Source organism: Physeter macrocephalus, chromosome 21 (genome assembly GCF_002837175.3).
Source record: "Physeter macrocephalus isolate SW-GA chromosome 21, ASM283717v5, whole genome shotgun sequence".
NCBI classification, from domain to species: domain Eukaryota; kingdom Metazoa; phylum Chordata; class Mammalia; order Artiodactyla; family Physeteridae; genus Physeter; species Physeter macrocephalus.
Genome location: NC_041234.1, coordinates 21,497,616 through 21,515,024, shown reverse-complemented (window position 1 = coordinate 21,515,024; position 17,409 = coordinate 21,497,616). Strand labels below are relative to the sequence as shown.

The window sequence follows — 17,409 nt, the reverse complement described above, 5'->3', positions numbered from 1 at the left end:
ATATGTTTAACTGATTCACTTTGTTATAAAGCAGAAACTAACACACCATTGTAAAGCAATTATACTCCAATAAAGATGTTAAAAAAAAAAGTAAGATGATCACACTTGGGCTTTTGTAGTGTCATTCTGGCAGCAATATGTAGGGTTGATTAGAAGGGAACAGGACCAGGGTCAGGGATAATAGTCAGAAGGCAGTTACCGTAGACCAGGCAGAGACTGAAGAGGAGCTGGACTAGGACAGTGGGATGGAGAGTTGCGGACATGTATTACTGAGAGAGATTTGTGGATAGAATTGGAGCGCTTAGTAAGGATATGGAGCTTGGAGGGAGGTAAAGTCCAAGCTTTTCTTATTTCTGGCTTGGAGAATTGGGAAGAAAGAGTGCCATTCACGGAGACTGAGAACTGAGGAGTAGGGGCAGATTGAGGAGACTGCTTGGGGGCTTGTTGATCCAGGAGATGTTCAGTAGGCAGATACACATCTGGGTTTGGAGCTCAGGGAAGATGCTGAGTATCAGCGGCTTATAAATGTAGTTAAAACTGTGGATTTGAATGAGAGGCAACATTTGTAATGTGAAAAGAGAACTGAAGAGAATTCAGGGAAACATCAGTAGGTAAGGGGAGGTTGAAAAAGGGAAGCCTGAGAAGGAGGAAGGGGAAGAACACTTTCTAAGAAACAGAGGGGCCCCCAAAGCCAAGGAAGAAGGAGCAGTGGAGGGCTGCAGAGAGGATCTGGGGCAGGGCCCACGTTGACATCAAAGAGCGAACTCCAGGAAGTCCACTTTTCAGAGACAGAATCAGAACTAGATTTTGAGAAATAAATATAAAAGAGCTCTACTGGCATATTTCTCAGTTTAGGAAGGTAGATGTATGTTCCAGAGACTTTGGTGCTCTGGGGGGAAAAATTCAAAGTTTTTATTTGCTGTTGTTATATACGATGGTACATAAGAATAGGGTATTGCTGAAGTGAGCTTATCAACAAAAAAGAGGAGTATGCAATGCTTTAAATATCAGTGGGTGGGGCGGGGTGGTGAGGAAACAAGTCTGAGGGCAGCCATTATGGTCTGCAAATTATTTGGGCAGAGTTGGTTCAGAGCATGGGCTCTGTAGTCCAGTAGGGCTGAGTTCCAAACCCAGCCCTTCACTAATTAGCTGAGTGGACACCTGGAAAAGTTTTTTTTTTTTTAACCTCTCTGAGTCTTATATCCCTCTTTTAGTAAAGGGGGGGGTGTTTTGATATTTACATTAGTTAACACATGGAACATGTTAGGGGTACTCAGCAAATGCTAACCTGCATCACTCTAATTATCCCCTCTGATCATACCAAGTCAGGTACAGTGCCAGCCTCATGAATCTCCAAGTCACTGGCTGATGTGCATGAGTTTAATTTAGTTTTGTGTGCCTGTAAACCTTACTTTTGTTTAAATACAGCGTAGCAACCTCCCCAAAATTAGCTTATGGAGGTAGATCCATGGGAATGAAATGGATAATGGTAACCCTTAAATATGGGGTAGAGTGAAGCTATCATTACACACCATACATGGGTCAAATACTGCCCCTCAACATTTGAACCGTGATGAAAGGCTGATGGTACTCACATGGTTAGCCTAAATTTAGATATTAGTGCTGTCACGGGACCACAGATTTCCCTCTGTATCCTAATGTTTTTATCAAATAGTTAAAAAATAATTCACACATAAAATGTAATCATGGATCATGCATTTGTTTAAGATAAAGTGGAAGATAAATCATCTACGGAAAAAGAGGGGGAAAATAATAGAGTAAAACTGAAAACAAGGATAAAACTGTGAACCAGCAAGATGTTCTGTACCCTGAGCACTACATTCATTTTTGCAGGCCACTTATCAGAGTCAAACTGTAATATATTTGGTGATAAAAATACAGGATTAGGAATGAAGTAAGAGAAAGAAGGGAAAGTTTAGAGATTATAAAGTAGTGTCATTAGAAGTGAAGAATTGGGAAGTCACAACTGGCAGCCCATGGGTGCTGTCTGGCCTGCAGACTTATTTTGTTTGGTGTATATAGTGATTTTTTAAACTTGAATCAGATGCCAACATTGAAATACCAGGAGATTTTACACTGAAAAAAAAAATGTTTTTCCGGACTTCTCTTGGAAAACCTGAGGGTCTAGGAATATCTTGCCCTGTGGCAACACTGGCCTGTAGCCCAGCTGAGGCCACCCCCCACTTCCCTGCCGTCCAGGGGCTGCTCCTGACAGGCGTCCGCCTTCTTCCCTCCTTGCTCTGGCTACCGGGCACCTGGCAGAGAATAAAGGGATGTGTACGAGAAGGTAGAGCAAAGAAGTGTACATTTTAGTGAACTATTTTCTATTGATAAGATCTGGGACATGGCAAAAAGCATCCAAGCTTGTTTTTCGACAATCCTCAATGCATACTTGGGATTCTATCTTTTTATAGAATGGCCTTTATAAAATCACATATTTATATACAAATACTTATTGTTTGCTCATATTATTTTCTCTGTAAACAATCTTTTTCATCTTGATACAAACCCTCCTAGGTAGGTGTTGCTAATGTCATTTTTCCATTTTACAGATAGACTGAAATACATTAAGTGGGTACCTTGCTCAGGCCAAGAGTAGTAGAGCAAGGCTTTGGAAAACAGTGTTTAGGTCTTTGTATTTAGTGCCCTTCCCACTCTCCACTCCTGCCTCAGTGATGTCTAGTGTAGTTAAGACTTGAACTTACGTGTTAGCTCTTCTTGTCCTAAAAAAAAAAAACCTTGAAATTGAGATTTTAAAATATACACTTTCCACCCAATGACTTAGATATGAAGTTTTATGCTCTATTTAACTTGCTTGGAAAACATTTTCTACCCAATGTGACATTGAGGCATGTCATGAATCCAGAATTGTAGCACAAAATTTTACACTTTATAGTCTTTTTTTTAACTTGAAAAAAAAATTCTTTTGACGTTATACGTAGACAAGTATATATCTCATACATGTATAGCTCAATGTATTTTCCACAAACTGAACACACCCATATAGTCAACATCCAGATCAAGGAAAAGCACAGTGTCAGCTCCCTAGAAGCTCCCCTTCAATCCCCTTCCAGCCATTTCCCATCCCCCACCCCCTCCAGGGTGACCACTAGGCAGACTTCTGATAGCGATCTCTGGTTTTTAAAGCATACAATGTAATTGTTTCTTAAGCAAACTGAAACCTCATGGGGAACGTTTGGTTTCTTGGTATTTCCCAAAAGAAATGTAAAAAGTGTTGCCCTGGGCCAGACCAACGACTGCAGCTCCTGCAGCTCCCCTGCTGTGTCTGACCAATGAAATAAGGGTCCTGTGGTGGAAGCCAGGCCCATTCACTTCTTCCCTGGGGTCCTAACACCATATGCACTTACACTGACCACTCCAGATTACCTCTTTACATCATATGTGGTTCTGGTGACAAGAATGTATTTAAACTTTATCCTTTCTTTTTATAAAATGACAGTATTCTGCCAGTCTCTCCTAAATTGTTTCAGTTTGAAGGTATGTGCTGTATGTGACTTAAAGTAGTTGTCCAGATATATGTAGATTAATTTTAAATGTGCTTAATTAAGTGCAAAGTGTCATGATGGATGATGTGATTTATACTGCAGATGCCATTTTCTAAGAGCTTTCTCATAGAAAGTGATATAGTTTATTGTTGATATAGATTTACATGAAGTTAATGAGTAAAATTGTAGTTCATTATAAAAGAGATGTTTTGCTTATTTCTTTTTTTAAAACATCTTTATTGGAGTATAATTGCTTTACAATGTTGTGTTAGTTTCTGCTGTATAACAAAGTGAATCACCTATATGTATACACATATCCCCATATCCCCACCTTCTTGCGTCTCCCTCCCACCCTCCCTATCCCATCCCTCTAGGTGGTCACAGAGCACCGAGCTGATCTCCCTGTGCTATGTGGCTGCTTCCCACTAGCTATTTTACGTTTGGTAGTTCTATAATAAGCTATAACTCCATGTTTCTTTTTATAATAGCATGATATCCTATGGTTACATTAATACCTTAGTAAACTAGCACAACTGGAATTGACCCAGGTCCTAGATTAGCCAAACTGTACAAGTAATGAGGACTTTGATAGAATACAGCTCACTGACCCTCCCTCTGGGAGATAAGTAGGCAGAGTCTGAAATTCTCTGTCTCGGGAGCTCTGTTCTTTCTAGTTGGCCTTCATATATGTACATTTATGAATACATCTGTTTATCAGGCCTAAGTCTTAAATCTAGTAATCTTGCTTCCCATTCCCTTCCAAAGTAAAATGATCTCTGATCATTTTAGCTACCTGTAACGTGCATTTGGCTAGCCATGATATATGTCACTTAGAGGGGAAATCAGAAGAAAAAGAAAGCTTTAGAAGTTCTTGGTAAATGGTAACTACCTTGTTGTTAACCCTACCCAACCTAAACATGTAGCACATCCTTTAATGTAACTCTCTACCCTGGTAACCCTGTTCCCTTCTCCCATATTCCCCTCCTGAGTACACTGCCTCATGACCTTGATTAACCTAAATTAAGCCCTCCCAGAGTAACTTCTGAAACTTTCTTAAATCCCAGGGCTTCACTTCCAGATTGCTTGTCCTCAGTGGGAATGCTATTAGGCCATACCCTTAGTGCTGTTGGCCTGAGGATGCCACTTATATGTTTTACTAAGGTGTGAAATACAAACACGTTCTCTCCCTAGCCTGAACTCTCACAATTTGTATTTTTGCCAGAAAAAATGGTGAGTTAATTATTAGAGACATTCTTTTCAAACCACCCGGTAAAGATTCTGTTGGGTGTCAGGCTTATCCTTAGCCAAATAGCCACTAGGAAGGTGACCATGTGAAGCTAGTTACAGTGTTGAAGGGATATAAACGGCATATATGGTCTCAGGCAAATATGGCTAAGGTGAACTTTGCAGAAACATTCTTCAAGGGAGTGAATGGCACAGATTGCTTACTGTGTCACCTATTTTAAGGGTCATTATGCCTTTAGTGACGTGCATAAATGAAAAGCATAGGGAAAAAAATCCAATAAAGAGTCCAGTCTCTTAATGACAATAAATAAGCAGTTTTCCACCCAAAATATGAAATGGCAAAAAAAAAAATCTCAGTATAGAATAAAGGGTAAAACTAGTATTTTCTGCCTTTACTTAATAAGCATTACATGATTTATTACCAGTCTATCAAATCCATAGACAGGCTGTTTTATAATTTGGATTAGCTGGACAGGAGCCAGATGGACTAAGTTCTCCCTCTGTCTGGTTTTGCATCTGCTTTAAATAACCAAGAGCAAACAATTTAAAGTGCCTATGTCCCTTTATCCTTTTCCCAGAATGTAAGTAATTATAGTTACCTCTCTCTTGTGAATATTGGTGAATTGTACTTCTGAAGTGATTTTAAATCCTTATGTTTTGGAAAATGAACATAATATATACATATGATTATGTTATAATGCTACAGTAGATAGAAAGCTTTTTACCTTCTCTAATATTTAAAAGCATTCTTTTGAGACAGCCCAGAAAGCATTTTGTTTTTCCATTTTAACCTTACCATGGGTGGTAAAAAGAACTTTGGGAACCCTAGTCATTGAAAATGTTGAAATAGAGTAACATGCATGAAATCCTTGGTAATATAGTAACTTGATATGCAGCATGGATTATTCAGTATTTTATTTCTTTGACTTTAATATTTGAATTCATAGTCTATATGTTCTTTGAGATGGTATAAATTATTTATGACAGCAATATCAAATCTCTGTTTTTTAAAGAAGAAAATTTTAACTCTTCCCTGATCATCAATTTTGTCACAGGATCACGAATTTTCAGAAGATGATGAGCCAGAAGTCGTCCATGAGGAAATTAAGGAATATCTAGAAGGCAAGAAGAAAACTACAGGAGACAATAAAAGTGTTCCTGCAGACGACCACAGTGAAACCGACAACTCAGTTAAAACGGTATTGACAGCCATTGAAAAGATATGATGATAAGTGCTTAAATCCCAAGACCCTGCCCAAGAGAAAGGATATGGGTCCCCTGGTCTCTGCAGAGGGCAGATTCCAACTTCCTTGGAGAACAGAAATATTTCCGTGAATAACTTTGTTCATGTGCTATAGGACAAGCTTTGACAAATTTATGAATCAGACACCCTTTTTTCTCTAGCATTCTTTCCACATTTCTTGGTAGCATTCTGTTTTTCAAATGAATGGAAATCAATTGATATGGGCCAGTTTAGTACACTCTTGAGAAATTAACCAAGAAGTTCAGCCCCAGGTCCTTGAAATGAAAAAATTACAATGTTAGCAGCCCAGTACTAGTGGCAGAAACGGGATGTGTATGTGCACACATACGTGTGTATATTTACATGTACATGGACAAATAAAAGTTGTTCACAGCAGTGTTTGAGGTTGTGATCAGTTCTGCAGAGATGTGGTACAGAAGAAAGTATTCATAGGAGGAATGGGAGGAGGCCTCACTGAGGAAGAGAAAGTCATCCTGAAAGTGGAGCTAGGGATGCCAAAAACATCTTTTCCATTTGGCAGATATACCTAAGAGTGACCCTGCTAGGAGACAGTTGGTAGGTTTGAAATCATTCGTTTGCTAGCACTACTCTGGATTCATTTCAGAGGTATGGAATTCAGAAACCCAAACTGAATGATACTGTATTGATTCATTTTCATTTCATTTTTTGGACCTCTTGCAAAGAACTCTGAGTTAATCCTGCCTTCTCATTGATGAAACACTATCATCACTGGTCTGTGCGAGGTGCTTCTCTCTTTATTTAAATTGATTCCCTTTTAGCCTCATTCCCCTTTTCCCTAACATAGCCAACCACTGAAACATGCTTGTCCTTTTATTTGAATGTGTAATTGTAAAACATGTGTTGTTGTTTTGTGTGTATTTTTTAAAAATTTACAAAATGGTATTGTGCTAAAGAGGTCATCCTCTTCCTTGCTTCCTTCTTTTTCCAAGACTCCTTCCTCTCACTGAGGAAAAGATATGTTCTAGCAGTTATTGTTTTCTTTCAGAGGGAGGGAACGATGGGACTTCCCTGGTGGTGCAGTGGTTAAGACTTCACGCTCCCAATGCAGGGGGCCCAGGTCCGATCCCTGGTCAGGGAACTAGATCCCACATGCAAGCCGCAACTAAGGAGCCCACGTGCCGCAACTAAGGAGCCTGCTTGCCACAACTAAGACCCAGCACAACCAAATAAATAAATATTAAATGTTAAAAAAAAAATAAGAGGGAGGGAAAGATTCTGTTTTATAAAGAACATTTATGAGTTCCAGTTATGGTGGTCCCTGAAATTCTTTAGCATAGGATTCATTAAACTCCAATTTGACATTATAAAATGTTGAGCTAATTCCTATACCAATTAATGTTCCTGAATCTTCTTTGAGTAGAATTCTTTTTTTAAAACACTTTTTAAAAAAGATTTATTTATTTATTTATTTATTTATGGCTGCATTGGCTCTTTGTAGCTGTGCGTGGGCTTTCTCTAGTTGCAGTGAGCGGGGGCTACTCTTTGTTGCAGTGCACGGGCTTCTCACTGTGGTGGCTTCTCTTTGTCGCTGAGCACGGGTCTAGGTGTGTGGGCTTCAGTAGTTGTGGTTCACGGGCTCTAGAGCGCAGGCTCAGTAGTTGTGGCGCACGGTCTTAGTTGCCCCATGGCATGTGGGATCTTCCTGGACCAGGGCTCCACCCCGTGTCCCCTGCACTGGCAGGCGGATTCTTAACCGCTGCGCCACCAGGGAAGCCCTAGAATTCTTAAATATACAATTCTTGTTAATTATATGATTTTTTTAAAGGGAACTTTATTTATTTATTTATTTATATTTTTAAAAATTTATGGCTGAGCTGGGTCTTCGTTGCTGCACAGGCTTTCTTTAGTTGTGGCTAGAGGAGGCTACTCTTCACTGTGGTGCGTGGGTTTCTCATTGCAGTGGATTCTCTTGTTGCGGAGCACAGGCCCTAGGCACACGGGCTTCAGTAGTTGTGGCACGAGGGCTCAGTAGCTGTGGCTCGTGGGCTCTAGAGCCCAGGCTCAGTACTTGTGGTGCACAGGCTTAGTTGCTCCGCGGCATGTGGGATCCTCCCAGACCAGGGCTCGAACCCGTGTACCCCGCATTAGCAGGTGGATTCTTAACCACTGTGCCGCCAGGGAAGCCCTAATCATGTAATTTTAAGCTAGTTAAGACATTAGCAATCACCCAGCATCTAAGGCAAGAGTCCTGCAAAGGGAAGTAATTGTCACATGTTTATGTTGTTAGCTAGAGACTGACTCTAGAACCCTGCTTAAAACCAAGACTAGGTTTTCTAGCTCAGCACAAATATGTTTTTTATTATATTGTTTCTTTATTGTTTATAGGACACAAAAGCCAACCGAGAGGAACGGGCCATTCATGAATACAGTGAAAATCCAAAAGGTGTGAGCACATTTGACTTCAAAAGCATACTTTTAAAAAGGCTAGATACATAGCATACTACGTTCATATGTACATACAGATATTTATGCATATATGTACTGTAACTAAGGAATTATGACTTACACGTATGTATTCTATTTTACACTTTTTATTGTCACATGACCCTCATAATAAGCTATGAAATATGTGACACAGCCTTATGTGTTCTCATTGATCACCACCACAGCTTCTTCATGGCTGCTCATGTGTCGGTGTTAAGTGGTTTAGAACAGCCTTTTTACTACTTTTTTTTTCAATCAGTATTATTAAATGGGGCTTTTGTCCCAGATCTTGATATATATGTCTGGTGAGCACTGGCCAGATCCCATCGCTGATGTCCAGGCTGGTCTAGAGCCACAGCAGGCCATCCAGTTATTTCCCCCCGAGCCCAGACCTGAGTCTTTGATCTTACCACAGACGTTTCAGAGGAGTCCTTTCCCAAGCCTCGCTGTTGGTGTCAGAGAACAGGTGCCACAGAACAGAGGAGACTGTGACTGCCCTTGGGACCTACAGTTTCTACACCCACATCATTGGTGCTTTTGCTATATGACCCCTATATTATGTTTCCACACCATCACATCACAGTGGGCCTTTTGCTGCGATGTCATTACAAATAACTGTCTGTAGTAGTGGATATCTGATCAGAACTTAAGCGGAAGAAGGAATAGTTCCCTTAATACATTTTTCCTTCTAACTTCTGCAAAAAGAGTAGTAAGTTTTAGAATATTTTAAGCAAAATGTTAAAATATTTGTCATCTCTAAGTAGTCTTAGCATATAACCTAAAGTGTTAAAAAGAAATTAAATGTAAGATTTAAGTTGTTGATAATATAAAATTAGAAGAATGCATATGCTTCATGAGTCTACTTTGAAGATCATTATTCAACTATATAACATGTGGATTAATTTGAAATACCAAAAAAATGACATGTCCGTTTGGGTACAAATAATTTCATTACAATGAGGTTAATTTTTTTAAAAGGTAATTTATATTTTACAGAAGCCTTCCCTAACATTTACTGTTACCTTTGCTATACTTGGTACTGGTCATCTAAACATTTACAACATTGGTCAGGTCATTCTGAGATTTTTGCCTTAATTTTTCAGGAAATATGCAGTTGTCCACTACTCTTTAGTATTACCCCATAATTCATGGTTGATAGAGTTTCACTGAAAGCCTCAGGACTTTTCTTTTTCTCATTAGTTAGAAAAAATATTTCTAAATATATCCTATCATAGGAAATATGCATGATCGTGCAAAGAGCAGTTCTTCAGAAATCCTGGAAGATAGTAAATCAACAAAAAAATCGAAGAAGGTAAGTGAAATGAATTTTTCATTTTAGTGTTAAGGCTAAAGTATTGAATTGCTTCTACTACTTTTTATATGGTGATCCACATAATTTAACTCCCTTAATATGAGTTTTGATGACTCAAGAACATGTGACGAATTTCAGGTGATGTTTCACATTTTTAACGTGCATATTTACTTATTGGATTTTAGATTATGATTCAGATTGCTCTGCAAAAATGTAATAGCATGTTCCTGTCAATCATCCCATGCATACTGATTCATCATACAGTGAAAGATATGTAAAAGAACTCTACTGCTTAAATTATAAGAGTATAGTATCCTGAGAGTCTAGAAGAGAGTAAGGCAAAGCCAAGAAATAGGATGAATGAAAAAATAAAGATGACTGTGCTTAGAAAACATTACAACATGCTACTCCAGTCTCTCCTAGTACCTGTTTTGGAGTTGTTACAAGTCTGATGGATAGGTTTCTTCTTCTTGGAAGTAAATTACGCTTTCCACTTGCAGAAAAACTTTATTTAATCATGAGATCACATTTCCAGGTAGAAGTGTTAGGAGGTAACATGGAGGACAAGAAAAATGAAAAGCCTCGTTAATTCTTACTCAACCTAGGTGTCAGCTTAAATGTCATTTCCACACAGAGGCCTTTTGTAGCCAGCAGCACTTATATATTATGTCCCATTATTATTCTCTTACAGAGCACCCTTTTCTCATACTTCTTAGTATTTGTCACAGTTTGCAATTACATAGTCATTTGTATATTCATTTACTTTATGTCTGTATCTCCCCACTGGCCTTCAGCTCCTTGGGGACAGAAACTATTTTCTGTTTTGCTTTCTAGTGTATCCTTAGCACTTATCACAGTTCCTGGTACATGGTAGATGCTCAGTAAATATTTTTGGTTGACAATGAATTGTAAAATGTGAGGGGGTAAGAAAGAGGAAAGGATGAAGGTAAAACCAGGAGCCGCCCTTAGGGTAGTAAACAGCCTGTCTTTTGCCATCTTTGTAGGTATATGCCGCTCTGAAATTCCTTTCAGAATTACTTCAGAAATTTCGGAAGTTATTTTAGCCCAAATCTCCATATTGTTATCTTTTACTAAAAATTACTTCATGACCATTTTTATCTTTATAAAATTATAAGTTTGGATTACCATACTCAAAAGATGTCTGTGACCTGGCTCAAAGGACACTTCAGAATTATTATCCTTCTTAGAATTATAACATGCATCACTAGAACATTTCATCAAGGTTTAGGAACCTTTTAGATTCTCCGTCTAGTAGAACAGAACATTTAACAGATATTCCACCAGTATACTTCATAGTGTTCCTGTGAAAACTTCAGTTATAAAGAGCTCAGGGAAAGAGTCTGGAAAAGAAAATAAAATCTGAGGGAGAAGGATGAAAAGTAAAGGAGTCAGGAGACCTAAGAACCTAAGGGGCAGAAAAGTGAAATGAAGCAGCAGAAAAAAATATTTGAAACACACCTCTGACCAAATGAAAATGCATATTGTAGAATACGTGGTCGAGTTTAGGGAACTTTTCAGGCTCTCCCATCTTCAGCATTGTCCATAGTTGGTAGGATTTGGATACGTAGGACAGGAGAGGCCGGAGCCAGGGAAGGCATGCTGTGTGGCAGGCACCTACTGTAGCATCAGGGGGCTCCGCCAGTCCATGGGACAGAGGTGAGGCCAGGCCAGGATACAGAGTGACAGGCTGACAAATTCAGTCTTAAACTTTGATTCTGCTTAAATTCTCATTTTTACCTAATGGAAAAATATAATTCAGTAAGTATGCATTTCCTTGGATAAAGAAAAGAAAAAGTATTGAAAATTATATTTTAAAAAGTCAAGCAGTAATAAATGTATTTCCTACTTAAAGAATAGTCTGTTATTCTATATATTTTAAAAAGGAAAGAGATGATTTAGATGAGATTTTTTCAATCATTCCCACATTATATGTTTTAATCTACAATGTCTCTAACCTATTTATACCATCTAAGCTAAACAAATCAAACTGTTTTTAAAACTTGGAAAATAAATGATGCATTAACTCATATCAAGATAAGCATGTGTTTGAAATTTTACATCCCTTCCCTTAATTAGACAGCCACTCCAAAGGTAATTAAAAAAAAAAAAAAGAAAGAAGTGCACTCTTGGTCTCTACAAGACAGAATTCCCCATTGAATTTTGTTTTGATGATTTTAAATGTTTCAGATAGCCAGGTTAGGACCCATAATTTTAATTGGTGGCAGAGATCTTTCGATTGTTATATTTGGAAATCGCCAAGTATTGCTTTTCCAAACTGTAGCAAATTTGAATCCACAGTTAGCCGCTAAGGAAAATGTGTTATTGGCTTAATTTCCATCTAAGTAAGCTACTGAAAAAAGCAGTAAGCTTTTTAGCTATTAATAATAATTTCTTCCCATCATGGAATTAGTTTATTCATGTGTTTATTTAGCATATATTTACTGCGTGCCTCTTATGTGCCAGGCACAAGGCTAAAGGCTGCAGATAGAGAGGTTAAAAATCCAGTGCCACCCCTCAGAAACTAGCTAGAATATGGCAGATTCCTGGATAGTTCCCCATGCCAGTTCACAGTCAATAGATTTCTTATTCATTTTCACTGCCATAAATATAAGAGCCTGAGATGAGAATTTCTCCACCAAAAATTATGCCTGTGGATTCTTGCCTTTCCTGATGGCTTCCTTTTCTCTGATGCTAAGCTTTATTCACCATGGCAGCACAACTCAGCACATTTGCCCCAAGTACACATTTAGCTTTACTCTGTTGTGAGGAAAATCTGAGGTCAATTATACATATGGTATCCTGTTGCTGTCAGTTTTTTCAGGCTTAATACCTGAGACTATCTCTTTTGGACCCACCCAATAATTACTCCCCTGCTTTTTAAAAATAGCTTTATTTAGGTATAATTGGCCTATAATGAACTACACATATTTGAAGTATATAATCCGATTCGTTTTGACATACATATACAGCTGTGAAAGCATAATCACAATCAAGAGAGTGAACAGTGCCATTATCAGCAGAAGGTTCTTTGTGCCTCTCTGTGATCCCTGTCTACACCCCACATCCCCCTGCTGTACTCAGCAAATAACTGATACTGTTTTGAGATTCATCCATGCATGTATCAATAGTTCATTCCTTTATATTGCTGAGTGGTATTCTATTTTGAGTTAATTTCTTATATGGTAAAGGTATGGATTGATGTTCTTTTTTTTTGCATATGGACATCCCATTGTTCTAGCACCATTTGTTGAAAATTTTTTTTAAAAGCCTGTCCTCCTCTACTGCATTGCCTTCATACTTTGTCAGAAAGCAATTGATTTTTTATGTGTGAGCCTATTTCTGGACTCTGTATTCTGTTCCTTTGATCTGTTTATCTTGTGCCAGTACCACACTGTCTTGATTACTGTAGCTTTGATATAAGTCTTGAAATCAGGAACTGTTAGTCCTCCAGCTTTGCTCCTTTTCACACTTGTTTTGGCTATTCTAGACCCTTTGCACTTCCATGTGAATTTTTATAATCGGTTTGTCAATTAGTGAAAAAAATGCCTGCTGGGATTTTGATTTGGCATTGTTTTTGAATCTACAGATAAACTTGGGAAGAATTAACATTTTAACAATATTAAGTCTCCTAATTCATGAACATGACATTTCTCTTCATTTATTGATGTCTTCTCAAATTTCCTTTAGCAACATTTTGTTGAATGTTTCTTAACATGGAAGTTGAGATCACTGATTTGAGACCTTTCTTATTTTCTATTATAGGCTTTTTGTGTTATGAATTTCCCCTGAAGTACTTGATTTGTTGTGTTTTCATTTTCATTCAGTTCAGAATACTTTCTAATTTCCCCTTTGATTTCTTCTTTGACTCATGGGTTATTTAATTTCAATGTTGCTGGAGATTTTTCCAGTGATCGTTCTGTTATTACTTTCTAATTTAATTACATTGTAATTGGAGAACATACTTAGTATTAATTGATTCCCTTAAATTTTATTGAGACATATTTTATGGCCCAGAATCAAGTTTATCTTGGTAAATGTTCATTTGAGAAGAAGGTTGAGAAGAATACTGTGGTTGGGTGGAGTGTTCTATCAGTGACAATTAGGTCAAGTTGGTTGATAGTGTTCTTCAAGTCTTCTCCATCCTTCCTGATTTTCTGTCTACTTGTTCTGTTATTGAAAGAGAGGTATTAAAATCCCTGACTATAAATTGTGGATTTGTCTAATTTTCCTTGTACATCTATTAATTTTTGCTTTATGTATCTTAAAGCTGTTATTTGGTTCTATTATGTTTAGAATTGTTACCTGCTCTAATTAATTGACCCCTTCATCATTATGAAATGACCTTCTTTATACCCAGTGATAGTCTTTGCTCTAAAATCTACTTGATCTGATATTATATAGCCACTTAACTTTCTTTGGATTAGAGTTATCATCTTTTAACATACTTTTACTTTTAACCCATTTGTGATTTTACATTTGAAGTACATTTGATTTAGGCAGCATGTCGATGGATCTTGCTTCTTTTTTTTTCTAACATCTTTATTGGAGTATAATTGCTTTACAATGGTGTGTTAGTTTCTGCTGTATAACAAAGTGAGTCAGCTATACATAAACATATATCCCCATATCTCCTCCCTCTTGCGTCTCCCTCCAACCATCCCTATCCCATACCTCTAGGTGGACACAAAGCACCGAGCTGATCTCCCTGTGCTATGTGGCTGCTTCCCACTAGCTATATTCACCATGGCAGCACAACTCAGCACATTTGCCCCAAGTACACATTTAGCTTTACTCTGTTGTGAGGAAAATCTGAGGTCAATTATACATATGGTATCCTGTTGCTGTCAGTTTTTTCAGGCTTAATACCTGAGACTATCTCTTTTGGACCCACCCAATAATTACTCCCCTGCTTTTTAAAAATAGCTTTATTTAGGTATAATTGGCCTATAATGAACTACACATATTTGAAGTGTATAATCCGATTCGTGTTGCCATACATATACAGCTGTGAAAGCATAATCACAATCAAGAGAGTGAACAGTGCCATTATCAGCAGAAGGTTCTTTGTGCCTCTCTGTGATCCCTGTCTACACCCCACATCCCCCTGCTGTACTCAGCAAATAACTGATACTGTTTTGAGATTCATCCATGCATGTATCAATAGTTCATTCCTTTATATTGCTGAGTGGTATTCTATTTTGAGTTAATTTCTTATATGGTAAAGGTATGGATTGATGTTCTTTTTTTTTGCATATGGACATCCCATTGTTCTAGCACCATTTGTTGAAAATTTTTTTTAAAAGCCTGTCCTCCTCTACTGCATTGCCTTCATACTTTGTCAGAAAGCAATTGATTTTTTATGTGTGAGCCTATTTCTGGACTCTGTATTCTGTTCCTTTGATCTGTTTATCTTGTGCCAGTACCACACTGTCTTGATTACTGTAGCTTTGATATAAGTCTTGAAATCAGGAACTGTTAGTCCTCCAGCTTTGCTCCTTTTCACACTTGTTTTGGCTATTCTAGACCCTTTGCACTTCCATGTGAATTTTTATAATCGGTTTGTCAATTAGTGAAAAAAATGCCTGCTGGGATTTTGATTTGGCATTGTTTTTGAATCTACAGATAAACTTGGGAAGAATTAACATTTTAACAATATTAAGTCTCCTAATTCATGAACATGACATTTCTCTTCATTTATTGATGTCTTCTCAAATTTCCTTTAGCAACATTTTGTTGAATGTTTCTTAACATGGAAGTTGAGATCACTGATTTGAGACCTTTCTTATTTTCTATTATAGGCTTTTTGTGTTATGAATTTCCCCTGAAGTACTTGATTTGTTGTGTTTTCATTTTCATTCAGTTCAGAATACTTTCTAATTTCCCCTTTGATTTCTTCTTTGACTCATGGGTTATTTAATTTCAATGTTGCTGGAGATTTTTCCAGTGATCGTTCTGTTATTACTTTCTAATTTAATTACATTGTAATTGGAGAACATACTTAGTATTAATTGATTCCCTTAAATTTTATTGAGACATATTTTATGGCCCAGAATCAAGTTTATCTTGGTAAATGTTCATTTGAGAAGAAGGTTGAGAAGAATACTGTGGTTGGGTGGAGTGTTCTATCAGTGACAATTAGGTCAAGTTGGTTGATAGTGTTCTTCAAGTCTTCTCCATCCTTCCTGATTTTCTGTCTACTTGTTCTGTTATTGAAAGAGAGGTATTAAAATCCCTGACTATAAATTGTGGATTTGTCTAATTTTCCTTGTACATCTATTAATTTTTGCTTTATGTATCTTAAAGCTGTTATTTGGTTCTATTATGTTTAGAATTGTTACCTGCTCTAATTAATTGACCCCTTCATCATTATGAAATGACCTTCTTTATACCCAGTGATAGTCTTTGCTCTAAAATCTACTTGATCTGATATTATATAGCCACTTAACTTTCTTTGGATTAGAGTTATCATCTTTTAACATACTTTTACTTTTAACCCATTTGTGATTTTACATTTGAAGTACATTTGATTTAGGCAGCATGTCGATGGATCTTGCTTCTTTTTTTTTCTAACATCTTTATTGGAGTATAATTGCTTTACAATGGTGTGTTAGTTTCTGCTGTATAACAAAGTGAGTCAGCTATACATAAACATATATCCCCATATCTCCTCCCTCTTGCGTCTCCCTCCAACCATCCCTATCCCATACCTCTAGGTGGACACAAAGCACCGAGCTGATCTCCCTGTGCTATGTGGCTGCTTCCCACTAGCTATCTGTTTTTCATTTGGTAGTGTATATATGTCCATGCCACTCTCTCACTTCATCCCAGCTTACAGTTCCCCCTCCCCATGTACTCAAGTCCATTCTCTACGTCTGTGTCCATCCACCTCACTACAAATAACTCCATTTCATTTCTTTTTATGGTTGAGTAATACTCCATTGTATACATGTGCCACATCTTCTTTATCCCTTCATCTTTTGATGGACACTTAGGTTGCTTCCATGTCCTGGCTATTGTAAATAGAGCTGTGATAAACACTGTGGTACCTGACTCTTTTTGAATTATGGTTTTCTCAGGGTATATGCCCAGTAGTGGGATTGCTGGGTCGTATGGTAATTCTATTCTTAGTTTTTAAGGAACCTCCATACTGTTCTCCATAGTGGCTGTAACAATTTACATTCCCACCAACAGTGCAAGAGGGTTCCCTTTCCTCCACACCCTGTCCAGCATTTATTGTCTGTAGATTTTTTGATGATGGCCATTCTGACCGGTGTGAGGTGATACCTCATTGTAGTTTGGATTTGCATTTCTCTAATGATTATGATGTTCAGCATCCTGTCATGTGTTTGTTGGCAATCTGGATATCTTCTTTGGAGAAATGTCTGTTTAGGTCTTCTGCCCATTTTTGGATTGGGTTGTTTGTTTTTTTGATATTGAGCTGCATGAGCTGCCTGTATATTTTGGAGATTAATTCTTTGTCAGTTGCTTCGTTGGCAAATATTTTCTCGCATTCTGAGGGTTGTCTTTTGGTCTTGTTTATGGTTTCCTTTGCTGTGCAAAAGCTTTTAAGTTTCATTAGGTCCCATTTGTTTATT

The 17,409-nt window shown here is 37.7% G+C and overlaps 1 protein-coding gene across 5 annotated transcripts in view; it reads left to right on the top strand.

Moving 5' to 3' along the window:
* The window catches only part of RPGR (retinitis pigmentosa GTPase regulator), a 92,780-nt gene that overhangs the window by 42,464 nt on the left and 32,907 nt on the right, over positions 1 to 17,409 (top strand). For all 5 annotated transcript variants that reach the window (XM_055081856.1, XM_028482789.1, XM_028482786.1 and 2 more), the window contains 3 exons: positions 5,828 to 5,971; positions 8,383 to 8,440; positions 9,717 to 9,793. In XM_055081856.1, coding sequence (XP_054937831.1) covers positions 5,828 to 5,971; positions 8,383 to 8,440; positions 9,717 to 9,793 — 279 coding nt within the window. The remainder of the gene's footprint in view (positions 1 to 5,827; positions 5,972 to 8,382; positions 8,441 to 9,716; positions 9,794 to 17,409) is intronic.